General features: G+C 39.8%; 1 protein-coding gene across 1 annotated transcript; it reads left to right on the top strand.

The window, feature by feature from the left end:
* Positions 1–369: 369 nt before the first annotated feature.
* ppp1r1c (protein phosphatase 1, regulatory (inhibitor) subunit 1C) lies at positions 370–24,981 on the top strand. The gene is made up of 7 exons (XM_056436802.1): positions 370–642; positions 11,142–11,202; positions 17,766–17,803; positions 17,941–18,004; positions 19,393–19,575; positions 21,466–21,594; positions 22,624–24,981. The coding sequence occupies exons 1-7, from the start codon at positions 562–564 to the stop codon at positions 22,701–22,703; spliced, it is 636 nt and encodes a 211-aa protein (XP_056292777.1). The 5' UTR covers positions 370–561; the 3' UTR covers positions 22,704–24,981.
* Positions 24,982–25,091: the final 110 nt, after the last annotated feature.

The raw sequence follows: 25,091 nt of genomic DNA, 5'->3' as shown, positions 1-25,091 counted from the left end.
TACTTTCTCCTAAAGCAAGGCTTTTTCCCTAGCCATCCAGTAGAGAGAGAGAGAGAGAGAGAGAGAGAGGATGTCTTTGTGAACCTCTCTCCCTCTCTGCCGGCTGTGCGGGGGCGGCTGCAGAACAGCCCTCATCTTAGTCCTCCAATACAGACAGAAAGAAATGTGAATAAAAGGCGGGACTTGCACGAAAGGGAGTTGGGCACAGCGAATGAGAGCGAAGGAGAGGTGTTCCTAGCCCATAATAACCTTGCCTCAGCGCTGAGAGAGAGGGAGAGAGGAGAGGGAAGCCGGGTTAGAGACACCAGCAGGTGCTGAGGATAGAAACAAACAGGGTGGCAAATTAAAAGCTAGTTAATGAGGGAAAAGTGTGTGAGAAGATACTAAATAACAGAAATTAGTGAACTATAACTATAACGCAATCTTAGTTTTTCCTAATCTGGAGCCCACTTATTTGCTGTCACCCTCACTGAGCTCGTTACCGTCCTTTCCTCTGACGGATTCTCCCTCCTACTCCTCTTCCTCTTCATCCTGTCCTCCTCTTTGACAGACAGAGCTACCATGGACACCGGGAGCCCCAGGAAGATACAGTTCACCGTCCCCCTACTGGACACCCACCTGGACCCAGAGGCAGCAGAACAGGTGAGAAGGAGGAAGGGAAGGTGGCTTGAAGGAGGCTTTTAAAGGGTTTCTTGAATGCATCAGTGACATGATTGGACTTTTAGCTCAATAAATGGGAATAAGTTCAAAGGAAATCAGTGTAAATGCTTGTCACATTCAGTCATCAGAGCAAGTGGGTGCAGACAAAGCTGAGCAACTCGACTGGAATGAAAAGATGCAGTGTGCTCTGTCTAAAATGTGATTGATAGACACCACATTTTAAGTAACTCATTACTCCACTGCACCTAAATAGCAAGCGTTTGAATGTGGTGCTTAAGTCATCATGATTTAATGAAGATAGATGTTCCCTTCACTCACAACCCTGCAGGTTCTTTGAGGCACAGTAACTCAGCAGTGTTAAAAAGGGGTGTTGCAGTGTACGGATGCGTCTCCAGGGCTTTGCCGTTGTTTTGGTTTCAGTGTTTGACTGCAGGCACCGTGCAGCAGTGAGTTTCTGACAAAAGATAAACTTATTCCAAATAAATCCGCTATCAGCAATGGGATAATCTCATCACACGCAACTCAAACTCGTATAAATAATAGATTGTAGCTGCGTGTCTCGGTGGAAAGCAATGTCTCACCTTTTTCTTTTACGATCTTAGAAAATCAATCAGTAAACGAACCGAGATCAAATAAGTCTTATTTGTGAGTGAACAGCCCAGTGGGTGCAATGCATGTGTTTTTAGAGAATGTAGTGAAAAGATGTGTCCCACTTTCTCATTTTTATAAATGTAACATGCACGGGTCATCAATAACAAATGAGCCTCAAGTGGAAAGATTTATGAGTCTGACGACACCCCGTTTATGTCTCTCTCTCCCTTTCTGCTGGTCAATCCTTTTCCCACTGAGGCTGTAAGAAAGGAGATGTTGGGATGCCCTCATTCTGCATGTGTGTGTATGCGAGAGCAGCCTTGTGGGACATTTCCTTGGATGGTTTCAGGTTGAGTTAGAGCTGAAATAACTTCCACTCACATAGAAAGGAGATGTAGCAGCACATCTTCATTGCAGTGCGTGGAAAAGGTTCCCCCAGTTTTCCCGTTTTATGGATAAACAAATGTGAAGGGTTTAATGTGGCTTTTTGACACATTAAACAATAAGCATTAACAACAACAACAAAACTAAAATGCAAATATGAAAACCGACTCTCTAAATTATTTACGGATCTAAAGTATAGGAGCAGCACGTTGGTGTGTCGTGGCAGCACGAGGGCCGTGGGTTCGATCCCAGGCTTTATGGCCCTTCTGTGCGGAGTTTGCATGTTCTCATGTGAGCGTGGGTTTTCTCCGGTTCCACTACACACTCTTAAAGGATAAGTGGTTATGGGTAATGGATGGATAAAGTACAGGATGCTATTGTACCCTTTTTAACAAGACAAACCTGATCCATCACTGCTGCAGCCAACAGGCCTTATACGCAGCAGACATTTTGAAACAGGTGAGACACATTTCATCAACGCTGGCTCAGCTCCATCAGGTGTCCCAGTAGCTATGACAGTGAGCCAGCGTGCACCAACACCCTCCATGAAGCTCACTTTAGTAGAGTGCAGGTTATTAATGTTATCAATTTCACATATGTGCTTGTCCAGCAAGAACATGCCAAAGACAAACGCATCATCAAAGATACCTTGAAGAGTATTGTCCCACAGAACAGAAACAACTCAATCTGATCAAAGGACCGACAAATAGAAAAGTTGTAGCGCTGCTTAAAAGAGTTATTGTTGACAAAAAACCATTCATGCTTTATCATGATAAATGAAGAACTTTAACTCTTAAAATAATAATCCTAATGAAACCCTGTTTTCTATAATATTCATGTTCAGCATTATTTTCAGCAATAGCCGTTTAATTTATTTATAATCAATATTAACATATCTATTCATTATTTGCACTAATGGAGAGTGTATTAATATCATTGTACAGCTGTTAGTGATAATGGTTTTATTAAGCCTCAGGGGAATCCTTCAATCTGTGGTATCAAATAGCAAATCCACCAGCACTGAAATCGTGAGGATTGTGAATTTAATCAAACTGTCAGAAGATGAGCAGAGAGGTGGGATGGCCTTCTTATCCAGGTCTGAAGCTTATTGGTTTGTGCCAGTGTGGTTTGATTATGTTGCTGTTTACGTGTGTAATTAATATGAAGGACACTACATTGGTGCCTGTGGTTTGTGTCTTCTTTCACTTTTTCTTCTTTGTATATTGTTAAGAAAAAAAGAAGTTGTAATCCAAGTCGCTCAGGTCTCGAGTCTGTCCTGTTTGCGACTGCACGCCAGGGAGTCGGTGTCCACTGACTGTGTTTATTCAGCTCGTCAATACAGGATATTAAACACCTCCAAGCCTGGGGTGTACCTTCTCTTCTTCACCCGCGCACACATCTTTTAGCTAGAACACTTCTTCGTTCACACTCTCAATAAGCATGGCCAACGCTTACATGATTGCCTTTGAGATTTTTACTTTTAGGATATATTTTTCTATTTAGACTACTGTGAGTGGCCGCTGAGTGTGCACAGCATGCTTGTTCTTAAGTGGTTTTGTATGTGTGTGTGATAGACAACAGCGAATAAGAAAAAGGGAGTGTGCTTGTGCTTGTCTTTGTGTTTACAACCTTGCTTCTACGTATCACACCGGGGGGCCTCATCCATGGTTCAGTGATCTCTGCAGCCCGTCCAACATAGAGAATCAGCCTCCGGGGAGACCTGCCGTCAGTCAGAACAGAGTCCCTGAGGTCTGACCCCCCTGCCATCCGCAGAGAGATACAGTGTGTTCCTCCGTTATCATTATGACATTACGTGAGGGCTCACAGTGTACTTAGGAGCACAAACTGACTGTACCCGATACGAGGCCAAGACCTGATAGTGACAGTGGATAGGGGTTACTTTTGAATGATTTTGCAGTTATTCAGATATTCATCTCACCAGTAGAAGTAGGTTTTATTCATTTCAAACAGGTTCTGTTACGGTGTGACTAATGGAATAGTTTGACATGTTGGGAAATATATACCAATAATACCAATCTCATATCTGCCTGTCGAATAGAAAGCTGAAACAAGGAGATGGTTAGCTTATTTTAGTTTCGCAAAACGACTGGAAATGGGGACAGCTAGGCCGGCTCACATCCTGTAGATGACAAGGCTCCATGTTAGTGCACCCATCTATGGTTTTTGTACAGATGAAACAAATGAAGTGGAACGCTGGAGATTCAGAGGTGCAGCGAGGCAGATATTATCATTAAACAGAGCCAGCTTCTCCACTTCCAGGCTTTATGCTAAATTACCACGTCCTGGATCCTGCTTTTATATTAAACACACAGTCGTGTTAATATTCTCAACTAACTCTCAGCAAGAAAGAGAATATCTGAATCAATGTCAAACTGTGTGTGTGTGGAGTGGAGAGTGGACCCAGATGCCAAGCAACAGTGTAAGCAATTTATTTTAACAAAAGGGGAATCAGGAAGAATAACACATCCAAATACGCAGGGATTTAAACAGATGGAACAAAACTGACAACCAGGGTATAAATAGATTGGGAAAATGCAGGTGATTATACACAGGAAGAAACAATCAGGGACAGGGCAGACAATCACAGTGGCAGGAAGTGCAGGGTATCCGAGGACACGAGAGACAAGGACTTCAAAATAAAACAGGAATTTAGAAACAAAAACCCAAGACAGTGACAAGTGCAGTAGATAATATTTATCACACCATGCTTATGTATTGCACATTAAGGAAATCAATACCTTATGCTGAAAACATATTGTTTTAACCAGGAGTTCGGCCGACAACCATTACTGCTTTGTACATTTGTATTTGTAACTTTTACTGCTTTTTGACTGTGAGCTCCACGTCCACAGAGCAGCACCGCAGTCCTGTCAAGCTCTGGATTCATGAACGTGTCTTTACAGAACCGAACCTCTAACTAAACGTTGTCTGTTAGCGTAAGCTGCAAACATTAATAGCATCAAACTAACATTGTAACTGAGCATTATTATCAAGGTCATGGAGTATCATTAGCGAGCTCGCTACATGTCTTCTCATCTATGATATGAACCAGTCTGTAAACTGAGCAGCCACACCGAATTTTAAAAGAACAAAGTTACAGTCAGAACTTATATTAAAAGAATAGTAAGAAAACATGTAATGACTGCTAGGGACTTGTAGCTTTGACCTCAGTCTCCATACTAACATCCTATTTCAAGTTTGTTTTTAGTAATTATGAAATCTTAGTATGAAACCAATAGTATGTGCATTGCATACTTCTGCATTCATAACAAGCAATGAAGGATAGCTCCGTAACATCTATACCGCTAACATGACTATACCGATGACACATTGCACATTTTCTTAAATTAGTTTGGACTTTATGATTGTCACAAATCATTGTTTGTTCACATAGGTTGGCAAAGGGTTACCATGGTTATGTGTAGGAAGTGACGTGGTAATTAATGGTATTTACACTTATTGAGTATGTAGTCCGTGATTTTGGAAGCATTGTCAGCCTTTAAGCACAATATAATGTACGTGGCCTCCAAGTGCATATCTAGGACCTCTTTTACAAGGTTCTTGTTTTAAAGTGAGTCAGCTGGAAAGAGGTAAACCGAGGTAGAGTTTTTAACCAACTCATAGAGCCATCATTTGATTAATTAGCTACTAACTACAGCTGATAAAATCTGTCAGCGACATTTGTTAATGTATTAAAATTGACAGTTTCAAGAAATGAAAAGCCTTCTTTTGTTTATTTCTGATTTAGGACCCATTGATTCAATGTTCACAGCTGCTGCAATAACAGGTCTGAACAGAAAACTTCCACGCTGCCTTCATTGAAACTATAATGTTAAGCCCTCATTGTTCTCAATTTGTATTCCATTTACAAATTGCTGTATTTATTTTCTTTGATTCTCAGCAAAAGTTCTCAGTGAAAAATATATAATTTCGGCAAATAAATTGCAGCTTGTGCCTTGCACCCATCCCCTGCTCCCCCCAGTGCAGCTGGTTGTGGGATATTTAGGAAAAGAGAAGATGATAAGAGGGCTGTTACAGTGAAGACAAAAGAGTGATAGGAAGTGAGAGGGAGGCAGAGCACTGAATAAATTGAGATAAAAGAAAGAAGAAGTCAGTGATCTGGGTTTTCGATGTTCTGTGAATACAGTCATGTTCTCTATTGAGAGCCAAACCAGACCACAGTCTGGGGATTTATCACGGCTGAGCACTGATTTCAGCTTGAACAATACCAAGATCATATTTCAAATGACAGGATGAAGGATGACATACATCCTTGTCTGAATTTCTGACTGTACAGTACTGCCTCGACCCACACAGTAACACGATGCTGGGAAAGTTTTCTTTAACCTTTTATTTTTGCCAGAATTTACTGAATGTGAGTGCTCTAGTTCTGATTCATTGCACCGACTAATGCAAACACATTATTCTGTTGAAGGTCACAGGGCAACTCTGGTTGCGCAAACAAAAAATGTTTCGAAGGGAAATCAAGGTTAGGAGGTTAAGGCTTTACGCCTTAGAATTTCACTTCATTACATTTGCAATTATAAACCTTTTTGGTACCTCTGTCACCTAAATTAGTTGTGAGTTTGTTAATTCAACGATAAAAAAAAAGTTTCTAAGGTCAAATCGGTTTTAAAACCTGGACAATAGTTGTTATTCCTACAACCCTGCTTATTCACCTCCACTGAAATCTAAATGTTAAAAGGCATTTCACTCACAATACATGGACAAATACCAAAGCATTGATAAATATCACTGCTGAGACACCTTGAGATCCTCGGCTCTTGACATTTTTGATCGGCGAGACATAATACATCTTGAGAGCTAAAGTGAAAGAGGAATAAATCCCGTTTGACATTAGCAATAAGGTGCTTTGCAGTGGATGTTATTTATTGCATGTGAGCATGCCTCACTGGCTAGCTAGTGGTCATACATCGGTTACAGCTGATAATGCCGTCCCGACCGATGTCCTCATCGAGGAAGTGTAGCACCGTTAGGTAAACACTGGCAGCTTTAAAAAAAATTCTGCACCTCGGTTTAACTCTGCACCGATCACCACGGTTTCAATCTCTAATGGTTGGTGTTATAGAGGTTGTAGATTTGTCTTTGAACATGGAGAGAAAACCTCAGGAGCACACTTCAATTTGTTTTCCAGAAAGACAGACGCAATCTAGAACGTGACAATGCTTGACTCGTGTAACAAAGATAATATATATTTTTGGCGTAACAGCAATGTTTCATGGTCGTACTTTATTGCCTTTATCTAATGTACAAGTTCAGTTGGCGGCAGTGTTGCACTTCAGCGTTGTTTCTACATTTCGTGTTTAAATGAGGTCAGAAGGAAATACAATTCTATGAGAGTTGATTTTGCAATTATTAGTACTTTTACACCCTGACAGCATTGGGGTCTGTGGGGTCACAAATAAGTAACAACTAAAGACAATGTCAACTAAAAACAAGTGCTTTGTCTCTGCTGTCTCTTGGCCTGACCTATATTTTCCAGCCAAAAATATTTTATCTGCTGCGCCCACACGAGGAAATCAGGCATGCACGGCTTTTCCTGCCCGCCCATCACTTTTTGAAGGCTGTTTTTGTTCGTTGTTGTGAGAAGTGACAGAACTGCATTTTAAACAGACTGTAGGAGCAGAGGCAGGCCCGATGGGTTGAGGGAAGAGCCTGTCCAGTTAGTGGTGGGATTTGTGTGAGCTAAAGATCAGAGAGTTTGCTTTGCTGCTGGCTGAGGAGAATACCAATGACTCTGGCATAATCAGTTATACACGGCCATGGCTGCTTGTGGTTTAATGTGGGCTGGGAGGGGAGTTTTCTCCAATGACACATACAAGGCTGAAATATTAGTGCATTGATTCATAGTATACACAATACATCTTGATATCTATAAACCTGAGTCTAAAGGTGCTTCACAGACATATACAAAACAAATCACATAATAAAACCGTAAAACAGAAGTTGCCAAAAACAACATTTCAGCAAGAAAAAATCAATATGAACAGATTTTTATGTGATTTGCAACCTTCCACAGATATTTCTGGCCTGACCCACAGGGGCAGACCGTTCAATGACATTGAATCCACGAGATGGAAGCAGAGTCGTCAATACTCTTAAACTTTGATTGAGTAACAGCTGATAGGAGACTCAGGGGAACAGCAGTGTTGTAACAGACGTATAGAGTTGCATTGCACTTTCAGACCCTCTTGTTAAAGTTGTGGTGGTGTAGCTTCGTAATTGCTGACTCATCACAGAGATTTCACACTGCTGTAACATTATTGGATCAATTAGGCTTTGGTTCCAGCAAATGCTTTATGCGAAAATAACTAGTTTTCATTTGTCAATGAGAAATAAATTAGCTATAAAACCAAAGATTGCATAGTTATTATTGGCTTCAATGCACATTGTAACTTAAAGGCAACTCGAGACTTTAATACTTGTGATTACATTTTGCTTCCTAAGGATTTTAATCAATCTAGAGAAAAAGTGTGACAGTACAGTCCAACGTGCAGACAGAGAAGAGAACAGGGGTGGCAATGTAGAACCTCATCTTGGTAGCTTGTTATAGGAATTTGGCAAAGCTGAACCGCCTGTATATAAAGGATTACTATCCATGTCCTATGCGGTTTGACGGTAGACGAAGCTACATAAGTAGCTTGAGCTATTCAGCATTAGATTGCTATCCCATAACACACAATTCAATTTTGTGCAAGGATAAATCTTCCCATACTTTTAAGTCAGCCTAAACACAGAATCACTGTGAGAACCTTCACATTAGTGACGGATAGCAGCGCCACAGAAAGGTGAAATGGAAAGCTTGACTTGCGTCTCTTGGAAAGTTGTAAACAGCTTTATTAAATCTCTGCCTGCTTGGTAAAGAAAAGAAAGGTCACTCAATGCTTCTTCTCATTCTCTCACTGTACACCATGGCTGTGATTTGAAAGGTAATGAAGATGAAGCCTCATAACATCTGAAAACCTAATTTGATTGGGCTACTGACAGACTACTGACTGCTCAGTTTTCATTACTTCACATCATTTCTGCAGCTACATCTGTATTTTGTATTGAACAAAGTCTAAAGTGATGTTTTGTGTTATTACATAATTTCCTCACTCATTGTGTTGAACGTCGCAGCCTCAAAGTCAACGATTCACTTTCTGATTCTCCTCTGTGACTTTGTTTTTCCCTTTAACTGTGAATGAACCTGCAACCAAAAGGAGTCCGATATGTTTGCTTTCAAGACTCACTGCACAGCTCAACACTTTGATCAATGGTTTCTCATCTCCAGAGAAAAGAGTACAAGCTATTTCAACTGTCTCAAACAATACACTGTGATGCTCATCGTGAGCAGGCTGAGGTTATAGGCTGCATGGCTGGATGGCTGAAGAAGACGACACAGCTTTATAAGTGCACAACCAGCAGTTCGAAAAGATACACGGAGGACAGGAGCTTGTACACCCTCCAACATTAGTCAGCAACCCTGTCAGCTATGTGAGAAGTGCATTAGTGCGAGTGTGTGTGTGTGTGTAGGTGTGTGTGCAATTGACTATTTAAATTCCCATGTCATTGCTTTTTTACTTTTATGGAGCAAGAAAATGTAAGAGTATCACCTGATCCTGGAGGCGGCTGAAAATGAATCACTGTACTTTTCTCCCCGAAATCTGCGGTTTCATAGTTTAAGAGATATAGATGCACAGCCGAGTTTATTTTATATTCGCAGAACCTTTTGGTGCATATTTCACTGTAAAAATGTCCGTCAGGCATGACTGATACTTCACTGTTGTTGCTGCACAGTTCGGAGGGTCACCATTTAATTTCTCCCGAATTATTTTCACCTCCCTTTTCGTTCTTTACATTGTAGTGACATTGTCAGTCAAATGAAGAAGTGTTTGGTAGTTTCAACATCTAGTGATGCGACTAATGCTCAGAAGTAAAGCAGGTTCATCCTTCAATCAGAGGTTCGATCCCCGGATCAGCGAGTCCAAGCCCATGTGTTGCCGGGCTGTGCTAAGCGGTGTATGATTGGTTAGTTAGATTCCTTTATCCATTATTTGCTTAAGTCCTTTTTCCATCATATGCTTCATCCAACTGTTCTGATATTTCCATTAAAAATCTGTTTGCATCTCTTATATTTGATTGAAAACTAATGGATACTTTGGTGTTTTCGCAGTTGTGATTCTAGCTTTTACATTGTCGAAGGTTGGGAAAAGATGACCAGGACGGCAAAGTAAAATTCAAAACAAAGTGGATTTAATCAAGTGTGGTAGAACAAAAAAGTCCAAAGACACAAAATATTTAACGTGCAGCACGGGCCTGGATGAAGTCAGCTCAAAGCATCGTTCAATAACAGACTGAAGTTCTCCAGGAGAACATGACTCTTTATATCTTTAAGAGCAAGCGTGATTAGATAATATAGATGGAGACGTCACTCGGTTTAATCTTTGTCCGTCTCATCGTTGGAGCTCAGGGTGGTGCCACCCTCTGGGCTCACGACAGCAGCACTGGTTGGTTAAAACAGATGGAGGTGTTCCTGGTTTAGACTTTGAACACCTTCTGATGGAGCTCAGGGTGGTCCCACCCTCTTGGCTCACGATCTTCTCGCCATCCTCATAATCAGTGTGTGTGTATGTTGTTCTCCATCTAAAGCAGGAGCAGTGCAGTTTCTTTAATATAATAGAAACTAAAAGGCATTGAAACTATCTGTTGCTTTCATAAACAAATTCTTTGACGGTGACAGGTACGGCTCTTATTAAATCTCAATTCTACGACTGAGCGGTCAGGGTGAGGTCAGAGCCTGTGTGGATGTGTCATCTTCTGGCCGAGGTCAAGAAGTGTTTGTACCTCCAGTATCTGTGCTTCTTATCCAGCAGTGTCAGTATGTTCCAAAACATGTGGGTGAGCATGAGTATGTGCTGTTCTCTCTGGTCAGGGCCCTACTGCCATAGAAGGACACAAGGTTTGGTGCTTCGGGGCCTTAATGCAAAGTGAGGGACATGGGGTACTATGTATGTATTTTTATATTCTTAACAACATCCACTGGCAGATCCTTCTAACACTCTGTGCAGCTCAGTGAAATGTGCGTGTTCTTTCAAATATGCCCGAATTGGTCCATAGCGGCCACCCTCAACTCGTCATGAGCCAAGAAGCAAGGAGGTGGCAGACTTCCCTGCTGATCTTACTGCACTGTTGAGATCCAGCAATGCTCACAGGCCGTGTCGCGGGCTGCCAGCATCGTGAAAGAAAGTGGATGCTGAGTTATTCAAACGACTGGTACTGAGGGAGCAGGGCTAGTCTCTCCCTGATTGGCTGAGTAATGACAAACGTTTCAGTGCGCTGCTTAGCATTTTGATTGGTTGACCCAATATCTGCCATGAGAGGCCAACGTCTGTGTGAAATTACAGCCTGAGCTCTATCAGGCAAGAGTTTAATATTCTATGTTTTTTCTCTCGCTTTAGAATGAAACTGTTCTACTTTTTCAGATCAGAAGACGCAGACCCACACCTGCCACGTTAGTGGCATCCAGTGATCAATCCTCACCTGGTAAGGCTCTTAAATGCAAACACACACACACATACAGGCTATTTTTGTCACTTGTGACCTGACTGTATTTTTTATTTTAGCGGGCACAAGACACCTCATTGATGATTCTGTTTTATTAAAGCTTGGGTCTTATATTTGTAATTTTGGCCCAACATTGCCAGAGGATATTGATAGAAAAAAAGTGTCCAGATGATCATACAGAGTTAAACCAAAGTGGGGTTTCAGTTATCTCTGCCGTTGGGACACTGTGTCTTACCAGATGATAATGCATTGTGGTCCATCCAGCCAGGTTCAACCTCTTCGTGCGTTCGCACCCTTGTTGTTGGCTTGTTACAAACTGTCTGTTCGTCATGTTTCCTGCCCCATCTGACCCGTTTGTGCTCCCAAATGTCAGCATTAACTTTGGTGAATAAAATGGTATCATAATCAATAATTGCCAAAACTACAAAACGTTGTAACAAAGCTGCTACATGTGCAGCTCAACTAACAGACAACCACAACTAACCTTAACCTAAAACAAAGTCTGAACACTCAAATAGCAGCTTGACCTTGAGCTTTTGTCCCCAGATGGGAGATGAATCCCCACAATGTGGTTAATTCAGGTACATGACCACAAAATATCAAGTTACCGTAGCAACGATATTCTTCAGACATTTCTATTTGTATTATGATTGCCGTGATGCAGTATCTAAAGTACATTTAGCACCAAGTGCATCTTCCTGCTGCAATCGAGCAACACACACAACTGTGTGTGTGTGTGTGTGTGTGTGTGTGTGTCCTCTCATGGGGTTGTAATGATCAAACACAGCAGTGCTCCTCTAGAGAGTTGTCTTCTTCTGTGAGTCATCCAGCGCCCCCCCCCCCCACTGCCTGTACTTCCATGTGTAAATGTGTAATGTGACCCAAATTAAAGAAGAATCAGCTGGGAATACCGGGCGGTGAGTGTAAGTTCCCCCAGTTGAGAAAACAGAGGGTGGTATTATCTGTTTTGTGTGAATACATGAAGAGTTGATGCGTCATTGAGGATAACAGCAGAGACTGACAATGTTGTGTCGTTTAACTCGCAGCATTTCATCTCATAGAGTGTTTGTCTATAGCGCTCGGGTTAAAAAGTCTTTGCCTGTGATCTCTTTGCTTAATCTGCATCTCCGTGTTTGATTAAACGTGTCTCTCTTTTTATTTAGTAATTTAATACTGAGCGTGCAGAGTGTCTCAGAGTTGACCTTGATCTCTGAATGAAATTGCAGAGAAAACGCTCACCAATCCACCCTGCTTAGTACATCAGAGACAAACAGAAGAAAAGAGAGAGAGAAGAGTCTTATGAGGCGATCAATTTGGGAAATCGTATGTGAAGTGAAGAAATGGGGAAAAAAGAAACTGAGACATAGTAACTAAGATTACCGGAGAAGAGGACGTGTGTTGTTTATCAGATGTTATATATTATATTATATAGTTGTTACCTGTTATTTGACAGTCATGATCATTTTACATGAGTTTTAAACTTGTTCAGAATTGTTTTGTTTCTTTGGTTGTATTGTGCTCTACCCGTACAAAAGAAAATAACCGAAAAGAAAGTTATTTGCACTGAATTAAGATTTGATTGTAGGTTCATTATCCACAGCAGAACAGTGAGGAAGAGGGTGAAGATGCCTTGGGATAAAAGCAATAGTTGTGATAATAAGGAAAAATCTCATTAGATAGTCCTTCAACACACATCTCTTGTGTCACTTGTGATTGTACTGGGCGACGCAATCTATTTTTTCCTCTGGAATTAATAAAGTTATCAGATTTAATGTAATCTACTGTAGAATCTGTTCGCCTATCTTGCCTTCAACAATATTTGGGGAGTAAAATCGTATTCTAAAGAAGAATTGTGCGACTTTTTATAGATTTATATTCTCACACTGACCTCCCATCTGTGTGTGTGTGTGTGTGTGAATGTGTGTGTGTCCTCAAAATGAGAAATTATGAGATGGACAGCCATGCCACGGAAAAGATAGGAGTTAAAAAAAATGATTTCAAATGTCAAATCAGACACACAATCAAAGATTCAGACAGTTACAGTTATGAGTGTGTGAGAACGAGGATGTGCGAGAGAGGAGGGGGATGAGGAGGAATATATCTGATGATGATGATGACGAGGGAGAGGAGCTGTGCAGAGTTCTGCATTATTTAATGCTCTGCAGATTCCTCTGCCCTGTTAACCGTGAACCCCAACAGCACATCAGAGGAACAGCCACAGATGCACAGACAGCTGAGATGCGGGCTGTGTCTGATTTAATTTTTCCTGAAGCGGAGCATTCATGTCTCAAAGAGACAACAATATCGTTTGACATGAACAGAATAATCAATTATAGCAATACAGTATATACAACTTTATAAAGAGCGTCTTCTTTATAAACTTGGACTTTGCTCATTTGTGTTTCATGAAGAGCGACAGCGGTGCTCTATGGTCCTTTGAGAGAGATGGATATGTGGATGCACTTTGTTCCCAAACTGAGAAAGTGTCTTCTTAGCAGCAGCTAATCCAGATGAAGCAACAGTAAATATACAGTAAACTACAAAGTCGCACTGAGCAGAGTGCAGATCTCTATCAGGTGTGTGTGCAACGACCACTGCTGTGTTGTGTGATCGAATGAATACAACCCGCTATGGGCCAACCTCCATCACGACACCATTGAGGGCAAGATGTAGTGAGGTGTAACCCAGGCAGCAATAAAAGGTGCTTATGAGAATGTATGAGTCACTGCAACCATTAGAGGTCCTTCAGCATGCCATCACAAATGGGCACCCACAATATTATACAGTTTGCTCCACCAGAATGAGAGATCAGCTGTGGACAGACACAGAGGTGCACACTCACTCTTCCTGGCAGGGGGAGATACAGAATATTATAATACACTATTAATGCACCTAACTACGACAATTTAAACATACAATTGAGGAAATAACCACAAATCTCACACAAAACGATCACATTAAGTAGTGGCCATTATTTGAGGTCCTTTGATCTCTATAAGCAGCAGGACTGATGCACTCTGGGTGTTGAACAACAACTAGAGTGTCACAGGAAATCACTTTGTTGACTATACAGTACGTTCCAATTTAAAAGGGTTTTCAGAAGCACTTTTCCATCAACTGCCATTGTGAATGAGGGTTGGAACCTTTCCACATATACACGATGGTTACAACTTAGGTGAGGGTTATATACTGTATATACACATATATATATATATATATATATATATATATATATATATATATATATATTATTGTGGCATACAGCAACGCTTAATAGCAACAACAAAAAAGTTTTAATGCATTCCTGAATATGTTCAGACTTTATTTTTCATTTTAGTTTGAAGCGTTTTCTTGATTTTCTCATTTTTCTTCATCAAATCAAGAGAGAAAATATTAATGACAGCCACAGTCGGCAGCTGAATTAGAGCAGCTTGGCTGAATAAAGTGGAATCGGAAAACCGTCTCTGTTCCCGTGTTCTGGCTTCGTGACAGACGAGCAGTCAGCTGGGAGTTGTAGCGATAGACTCATCACTGCTGAACGGCCTTCTTTATTGGCCTTTTCTCTTATTCTGCAGCACAGATGGGCTCGATACACTCTGAATATGAGCCGAGTGAAAGACATATTTTATGTTTGATGACTTGATTTTATTTCAAAACATGTTTTCTACTATTACTACTACTACTATTACTACTACTACTACTACTACGACTACTACGATTACTACTACTATTACTACTACTACGACTACTAGCCTACTACTACTACTACGACTACTACGACTACGACTACTAGCCTACTACTACTACGACTACTACTACTACGATTACTACTACTATTACTACTACTACGATTACTACTACTATTACTACTACTACGACTACTACTACTAGCCTACTACTAATACTACTACGACTACTACTACTAATACTACTACTACTACTACTACTACTACTACTAATACTACTACTACGACTACTACTACTACGACTACTACTACTAGCCTACTACTAATACTCCTACTATGACTACTACTACTACGACTAGTACCACTACTACTACTTCGACGACTACTACTACTACTACTACGAATACAACTACTATTACTACTACTACTACTACTACTACTACGACTACATTACTACGACTGTTATCGTATTTAGAGTCTCTAGCTCTAGTACTAATAGTATGCACAAATTTGAATCATAACTGAAAACCTGAGAAGAAACCAGATTAATCTGGAGCTCCAGTTTCACTCGATCTTTGGTGGACAAAAAGCATGACTGAAATTGTAGAACCATCTTTTTTAAATACTTTAAAAATACTGTTAGGTTAAGAAGCAACAATCCTGCAGTTAAAGCTCCCACCATCACTGGAGGGGAACCCTTTTTTATATTTATAGCCTCACTATTTTAGATGTATTTAGATATTTATGGAACTTCAAAATTAAAAAAACAAGCAGCCTTAAGAGCCAGAAAATATTGCGTAACTGTAAAAAAAAACATTATTGCAGAGACTGAAAAGGTGTGGGCTGAAACCAGAGATTAAAATGTCTACACTGATCACAAAACATGTACAAGCTACACTGTCAGGACAACCTTACAAGCATCTCAAGATTATTTCACAGATTCACCCCATTTGTTGAAATCATTTTCTATTTTTTAAATGTTTTTTACTTACATATCTCTTAAAGATATTTGCTTTCTCTTTTTACTTGTTTGGAACTTTTTTATGGCTGAACCAAATGTTTCATATCACATGTTGCACTGGTGGGACGCAACTAGATTTTTCGAGTTACATAGTTTGACAGCTGTCTGTCAATACCCGTTTGCTAAATCTTCAAGCTTTACTCTGAAACGTTTCACATTTCAAGACTGCATATTTCTTGTGATTGATTTGAAACGAAATCCGTAATGGTTGTACGAACCTTCTCAAACTCCTGGGAGACGCTAAACATACGATTCAGTTTCAAGAATCACTGTAAACCTACAGCATAAAGATGAATCCCTCTTGAAATTAAATGTAATTGCTTGCAGGTTTTTATTCACCACTAGTGAATAACTTTGTGTTGGTTCCAGGGAGACCGAGAGAGAGAGAGAGAGAGAGATGAATAAAGAAACAAGCACATCACTGGCATTTTGAACAGCCTAGTGCATACTTTTAAGAAGGAATAATATATGCATGCTCACATGCTCACACACACAGTGCCTTCTAGTGCCTCGGGATGCATAGGTTGCCAAGCAACAAGGTGGAGGGAAAAAAAGTTCCAAGGCTGGAAACACAGTTGATGTTCAACACGATCACTATTGATTACAGTTAATGGTTTTATTGTACTCCAGTCAACAGTGTTTTTTTCCTTCTATTTCTGGCCTTTCATTTCGTGAGCATGGAGTCTGGTTTCAAGTATTGACTCCATATGGTCAATCCTAATCCAGTTGAAGTTACATGTGGTTCACGTTAGCGTAGATTATCATGTTGGAGATTTCCTGAACAAAAATAATCTGTAGAGCTATGGTTATGCACACACTGTAGCTACTTTTACTTTAGTAATATACACTCAGCTGCCAGTTTATTAGTCACATCCAACTAAAACCAATGCAGAACAGTCTTGCAGTAAACTTGACCTTCATGAATGTTTTAATGATTTGTTGTTTGTTTTAGAGAGGTGTTAATTCAACTGTATTAGGGGCTGTGTGGTGCTGTTAAACTGCATACATTATACAGAGAAGTGTTTATGTTATTTAGCCAACCCTCATTGATATAAATAGGATGGTACAATGTTAGAAACGTAACAAGAAGGACTGTTATATTTAACTGTAGACTGCATTCATTTGAGCTAAATATACCTACAACACTGACAAGTGATTGTAAATCATCTCAGCTCCAGAGTACACTTTAAGTATGCTACTGAATGAACAGTTTTATTAAATCCACGGTGGGGAAATTCTTCTCAGCATTTGACCCTTCCTTAGTTATTAAGGAGCAGCGGGCTGCAGAAAAGCGCCCAGCGAGCAACTGAGGGTTCAGTGTCTTGCTCAAGGGCACTTCGACATGGAACTACGGAGAGAGCGAGGATCAAACTGGCTACCTTGTGGTTGTGGGACGACCGCTCTTCCTATAAGCTACAGCCTACCCCTTAACTCTCTAAAGGGGTTTTGGATAAACATGGTTTTACTGTTTACATCATCATCAGTTGCCTGCATGCAGGGATCTGTTAGGAAGAGTGCAAGAGTGAATTAGCATCCCCTTTGTTTTTATAAAGTCCACCCATAGTGCTCGATAGAAAATGGAACAAACACTTGTATCTGTCTTGTAGTGTGTCAGTTAACCATCTGGCCAGAGGTCACCTTGTCTGCACTCTGGTGTCTGGAGACACAGCAGCACTGCAGCCACAGTACACTGACACACTGAAGAGGTCAACTGGGCTATTATGGAGAGTGACAAGGCTGCACAATGTCTGCCTGGTCATTCTGTCTTTGTTTTGAGTCATTTGTTTTTAGTTGTATTGTGTGTTGTACATAACTGTGTATTTGCTTTCTTGCAGAAATAGATGAAGATCGTCTCCCAAACCAGTTGTACAAGGTAATTTAATTAATTCCATTTTATCCGAATAATGTTACAGAAATGTAATTATGGGAATTCAGTTTATTTTATAAATTGACTCCATTTATTTTAAAACAATCTCCTGAATCCTGATCAGAAACATTGATGTTTTACAGGCAGCCTTGTTGAACTCCCCTCGACAACGGCGAAAAGTGCCAAAGGGAACTCCTACAATGAAAGGTAGAGAGAGTTATATAGTTCTATGTGGAAAGTTGGCATTTTATGTCTTGGATTACACTTTTGGGTAACCATTAAACAACATAAAAAGCTATTAGACTTCTAAATATCTAAAATTATATTCCTTGAACTGAAATATAATATGCTAATCTTATTATCAGGTTAATTAAAATAAACATTTATCGACAATTAAAACTCCTCCTTCCATAAAAGTATTGCAGTACTTTTATTTTGTTCACGATACAATTAGAGACCACAACGGATATTTTGGCATATGATCCTATAGGCCTTGTCTTGTAATTTAACATCTCATATGATAACCATTCAAGCCAAAGAGAGTTTCTCATGGCTCACATGACAGAGGTCTGGAGAGCAGGACATACAAAATAAACCGAATATGGAAAAGAGAGACACACACAATATACATATGGGCACATCAGTATAGTTGTAAGACAAAATGTAAAACATTCCAACCTGTTTTTAATGGGACAAAGCTATTAGCATGTCCAATAAAGTTTTGGAAGTCAGATTTCAGTTAACTTAAACTTACCTGGTGAAATAGCTGAATTGACGATGGGAGTTTGGTCTATTTTGAGTGTCCTATTTCAACTCCGCAGCCACACAGTGCCGAGACTCATTATACGGACCAGAATTGTTCCCAATTTAAATATTTTGAGCAACAAAGTTTATCTTTGTGAGATGCACAATAAGTCCTGTACCACCTGAAGATGATACACACACAGACCCCAGCATTTGACTTTTTCTGAAGCCTTTTTTTGTATCACTATGATGCAATTAGATTTAAGTTAACATCCAATTGAACTAAAATACATTATGTCATTGAAATATTCCAACAAAGAAATCAAAGCAAGGGAACAATAAGGAGAAGATAAGTACAATCTAGTGCTATTGGTTTATTCTTTAATTAGTTTCACAGCTGAACACCTTTAAGTGTGATGAGTCACTTTCAATTGGAAACTGGCGATAATCGGTGTTCTTTAGTTTCCCACTGCAAGGCGATTAAGAGTAATAACATCATGGATGAAGGTAGGTGAGGAGAGAGATTCAACAAATCTCCCCTCACTTTAAACCCTGCTGAATGTTAATTAGATCTTGCTAGTTCACTAATAAGGCTTAACCTACAATAATCTTTGTGCTGGATTTCATTGAGTCTCTTCTTTCATCTCAGATTTCCGTGTACTGTTCATACCACCTCTCTTTTTTTACTCATCCTCCTTCTTCCCCGATGATTTGTTGCTTTTTGTTTTCCACTATTTCTTCCAATCCACTCCTCTCCCTTCTCATCTTACCTCTCCTTCCCCTGTTGACTCTTCTCTTGACTTTTCCCTGCTTCTCGCTCACCTATTTTATCTCCACCTGCCTCCTCCCAGAGCTGCAGTTCATGGTAGAGAATCACCTGTACAGGCAGCAGCAGGGAGCCGGGGATGACTGCTCCTCAGAGAGCTGCCTCTCGGACCGGCCCAGCCCCGACTCTCTTCCCACCGGGGAGGAGCTGCCACACGATGATGAGGCCACGGCGGAGGCCTTTGAGAAACTACGCTGCCAAATGGAGGGTATGTTTGGAGTCTAATAGTTTTATCTGCATGTTGTGTCTGCCTTTCTCAGCAACACAAAGCTAGTTTAAAACGTACAACACAAGAGTACTCCAACACTTTGTAAAATGAGACCCCACCTTTGAATAAATAGCGTTATATGTTGCCATATGTTCATGTCTTTTCTACACACACACAATCTAAACTGATCAAGTAAAGTAGATAATTTGTCAAGGATTGGCAATTTATAAAAGTAGAAAATAGAATGAGTATGAAGAGGGTCAACATTTAGTACGGTAAAATATGGGTCAAGAAGCGTAGAAAAATAACTTAAGGACTATGGGAATTAGAGTGGAATTAATAGTGTCAGGATGTCGTAGCCAGAGAGAGATTGGACCCAAATGCCAGCAGCGTTTCTACAGAAGATTTATTCCTTTACAGAAACCAGGTCAGACAAGAACTAAATAGTAACACAAACTAAACTGTACAAACCCACGCTGGGGAATGAGACAAACAGGGTTTAAATACACAGGGAAGGTGCAGGTGATTGGACACTGGGGAATGAGACACAGGTGGACACAATGAGGGCGGGGCTAGCAATCACACAGGAGGAAACAATCAGGAACGGGGGGGACCGGAAATTCAGGGAAACAGATGACGCAAGAGTCAGGGACTTCAAAATAAGACAGGAAACAAGACTCAAAAACTCCGGATCATGACAAAAAGCAGTGAAACTAAAAGATTGAGGTCAGAACTTGTTTACAATTTAACACATTCTCACATTTGTTCGATATGCAAGACATCTCAGTGTTAAAGCACTATTATGTCCACATGTGTGTGCCATTATTTCAATTTGTTTGTATATATATATTTAAAAAAAGATGTAACATGATTATAATTATTGAGTTTAAGAGGAGCTGGCTGATGGATTTTGTTTTATTTGGACTTATCCAGGCTTGATATTTCTCCTTTTATCTAGTTGTTATGCTAAGCTGAGCTGACAGGCTGCAAACTGTAGCTTCATATTGTGTACAAGAGTGGTATCGACCGACTCATCTAACACTTTGCATAAAAAGTGCATAATTGAACCATTCATTAAATGAAAACACTCACATGGTTCGAAGTGCCACGTGCAGCCTCCTGTCAGCGCCAAAGACCTCAACAGCTGACAGGGAATCAGCTTTTCAGCTCAGGAGAAATAATTCACTTTAATGGCAGGCGAGTAGATGGTTACTGAGTACAGCACATACTGTACACACACTCAGCAATCACCCAGCACTAATGCATTATGAGAGCTGCTTCTCTGAAGTGCCGACATGTCATTTGTATGCTACCATGCCGCCGATAGCCGTAGCTCGAGGCACTATGTTCTCGGCTTGTCTGTCCGTCCGGTCCATTCTCGTCAACGCGATGTCTCAGGAACCCCTTGAGCAAATGTAATCAAATTTGGCACCAACGTACAACTGGGTACAAGGATGAACTGATTTGATTTCAGTGGTCAAAGGTCACTGTGATTTTACGTCCGTCCCATTTGTGTGAATCCAATATTGTATTCTAGTTTTTTTATGAATTACTCCCATGTTATGAAGGTGCTGCTAATAATGCTCCCAGTACATATGAAAGTAGCAAAGGTGAAGCTTGGTTAACAAATCAATCACCATCAAAACTAATCCAGTTGAGGTTGGCTTCACCTTAAGATCAACCTTTTGAATTTGCGCAGTGTTGCTAGGAAACACGTAGCTGTAAATGTCAGGTGACATTGATGAATGAGAGGTGGTAAAGTTCTTTAATCCAACATAAGTAAACAGAGTATCAACAAATAATGCACTTTATCCGTGTGATGGAAAGTGTATTGTTTCTTCTCTACTTCTCCTTCAGCCCAACCTGCATTTGTCTCTCTGCCCCCTGCAGAGTTCTCAAGGGAGAGTCAATCAGAAGCTGCTGGAGGACTTGAGTGCCCCGTCTCCCAGGAGGAGGAGGATTGTTGCAGCGTTGCCAATGAAGAAGATCCCTCATCGCAACGAAACAACGCACAACCAGGTAGCGTCAATGGAGCTGTGTTTACATAGAGATATTTTCCCTCAGGGGACTTTTCATCATCCATTCACAAGGCGGTTTTTTAAAAGATATTAACAGTTCAACAGGTTTGGCTCCGTGTCATGTAACCATGGCTTGTCAACAATCATATGTGAAGTAGCTGTGATCCACACATCACAGGGTCTTTTGTGGCAGAAATAGCCTTTTTTTTCATTTCTTAAATTCTCTCTCACTACATTTAATCTATGTTGGAATATTCATTAAGAAAATGCAGTTTGTTAAACAGAGAACTTTGTGTAAAAACAATTAAAGTGTGTATACATAAAACATAATCGTTCATCATGATGTCTGAATGTGTGTTCAGACAAACATTTAAGTCAATAAAAAGACAATATTGAACGCACACATTGATACAAGACGTATCAAAAAGTAAAAAAATGTCCCAAGATCATGTGTGAGGTAAAACTGTGAGACTGTTCAATCCGTCTTCTCTTTTGCAGATTGTGTCTTGACTATTTCTTCAGTCGCATCCTCCCAGTTAGTCTTTCCTTCTTTTAATTTGATCTTTCTCTCATGTTAACTAGTATCCCAACGATATAATGTAGTTAGTTGTTGATCTGCTTGCACTAACTAGCTAACTATAAGCTACCTAGCTTACTGACTATTTTAGTCGACAAGCAGATAAACACACTGTTTGACACATGTTCTATCCCCATTACACTTGTGTTAGAATTTCTGGTTATGACCGAGTCAAAAACCAGACATTACCCTCCTAAAATGCCACATAGACACTGCATTGGTTTGTCAGGAGATCTAATGCTTCGAGCTTGAACTCCTAATAATGTATTTATGTGGACCTTTGTTTCTATGTATTCAAACACCAAGAAACTGCAAACTCACTCTCTCCATTTGGAGAAACAACCCTCTATGGTAGAATGATTGTTTCCAATTATTTTTTTCATCAAAGCCCTTTGAGTCAGCCTCTTCTGTTTCTTTTATTGTGCTTCAGTATGTTATGTTTATATTTTTCAGACATAACAGCAGCAACATCCAGTGCTGGTCAGCCGGCGGAGGAAAAGACAAAGAAATGCTGCTTGAAGAAAGACAAATAGAGAGCGTTCTTCTGAAACACAAAGCTGCTCAGTCTTCAATGACAGAAGATTGTGTCTGCAAATCCACTTTTTAGATACATCAGGGCATCTACATTCTTCTACAGTCAGGCCTTAGTTACCACCCCGAGAACAAGAACACAGGTTTCTACACTTATTTACATCCTGGGAGATGATACGCCAAACTAGAACTAGCTTACTGTATGTATGAACCAGAGTGGGAGCTACTATCTAGTTAATAGGAAAGAGAGAAAGTCTTTTCATAAACTACCACCACTAAGACAACATGCACAATGTCCGCTTTAATGTTCAAAGGCAACACATATTCTATCTACAATCCGTTAGTATCATTAATGTGCCATGACGCCTTCAATTGTTGTTCCATCTCAAAGCAATAAAAATGTATTCATACCTCATAAATAACAAGGAGCGAAAACACTTTTTAGTTAGATGCTGAATCTTAAATAAGTGAGGAACACATCTGGGTGTATTGACAGTTTAAATAAAAACTAGTGGGTTGGACAGCTACAAATGTATTATTTAAAGTACAGCTAAAAAAAACTATTATGTTTGCGACATCATGCAGAGCTGCAATGATTAGTTTATGATTAATTAATCAATGATATGATTTACGGAAAATGTATGGTTATATATTTTAATATTTTCAGAATAATTCCATACTTCTCTGGTTCCAGTTTCACCAGTGTGAGAATTTGCTGGTTTCTTTCGTAGTCTACTATTATAAATTAAATATTTTCGGGTTTTGGACTCGGTCAAAACAAGACATTTGAGGACATCATCTCGACCTCGAGAATCTCTGAAGGACATTTTTACCTGTTTTCTGTCATTTTATAAACAAATCGATTAAATAATTCATCAGGAAAATAATCAGTAGATTCGTTGCTGACAGAATCACTCGTTGTAGCCCTGACAGTATCCATCACATATCGGCTCAGCAAATTACTTGTCTTGTGATCACTTCAAACAGAAACCTGAAAGGGAGAACTTTTTAGAAATGCAATTTAGAAATGCAATACATGCAATTCATCGTGTCTTCATTGTATATCATATTTGCATAAACCAGTAACCTCATCATTCAAAGCCCCACACTTAAAACAACAACCCACATCAGCTTTCTGGCATAACTCAAACACGTGAACACACATCTTGCCTGCAGTTCAGCCTGCTGGATGCAGACAAACATTCAGAGGGGAAAGTTGCTCTGGCAAAGTCTGATTGCAGGTTTATAGCTAATTAGCTGCTCTGCTGCAGCACATTAAGCAACACCTAAACTTACCTGCAGATGTCCAGTTAGATGCTGGTATGGTCCTTACATTTCAATACCACTGCTAACGACACGCTGTCTGCTCGTGATGTGGAGGTCACCATGTACATGTTTTTTTAGTTTGCTCTCCAGAGGTCACCTACTAGCTGCTGTCAATCAAATACAGACACGCCCCTGACTTCTGAGAGGAAATTGAATATTTCTGATATTTTCTTCCTTTTAATAGTAAGAATAACTTTAAAATTGGACTGTAAAAAGGGATGATTAAATGTGATTTCAGTTGAACTTCAAAGTTCAAAATAATTAATGATAATTTCCTAATTAACAATAATGATATGTCTGGTTACAGTAATATCCTAATAACTAAAATGTAAGAATTGCACCCTAATTTTCTTGCTTTTCTGGAATCTAAATGCTGTTATTAAAACACTTTTTTTCTGGATTGCATTGACTCTACAGTGAAGTTTCTGTAGTGTGCTTTAATTTGCATAGGGGAACATATTTCAACATATAATCAAACATCAATCAGACACCAATTTGAATGATTGGCATTCCCTTTTCATTTTAGTTTTGTAGGAAAGAAGGCCATCACAAAGTTGTCAGCTCACTCTTCAATTAGATTCCATCTGTTATTTGTATCACTCAAGGGGCATTGTTCTGTAGATTATGTGACAATCTTTTCATGGCACATTAATACTTGACATGCCTAAAATGAAATGAAACAGCCTGAAACAGTAAACTAAAGCCACCCTAGTATTGACAATAACAATGACCACAATGAACAAGAAAGACAATGAAAACATTCCTGTGCAGGCTTTTGTTTTCTTCTTCTGCAGAATATTTATGGACCATGTAATGTTTGTTCTGTTTTTGAATGGTAATTGTGTACTTTACATGGATTTCATCTGGGAAGTTTTGTTCCAATTTTCCTTAAATTGATCGATGATTACATCTGTAATTTAAATTAGTTTGATATAATAAAATGTTTAAATTGGAGATTTGTGTTTTTCTTTCATACTTATCTGAGAATTGTGCATCCAATCAAGTACAAAGTACCTTTGACATACTCAGCATGATATCTGTAATATCCAAAGCTTGTCAACAAG

The sequence above is a fragment of the Pseudoliparis swirei genome, chromosome 18, assembly GCF_029220125.1.
Source record: "Pseudoliparis swirei isolate HS2019 ecotype Mariana Trench chromosome 18, NWPU_hadal_v1, whole genome shotgun sequence".
Taxonomy (NCBI): Eukaryota; Metazoa; Chordata; class Actinopteri; order Perciformes; family Liparidae; genus Pseudoliparis; species Pseudoliparis swirei.
This window is presented reverse-complemented; position numbering and strand designations above follow the sequence as displayed.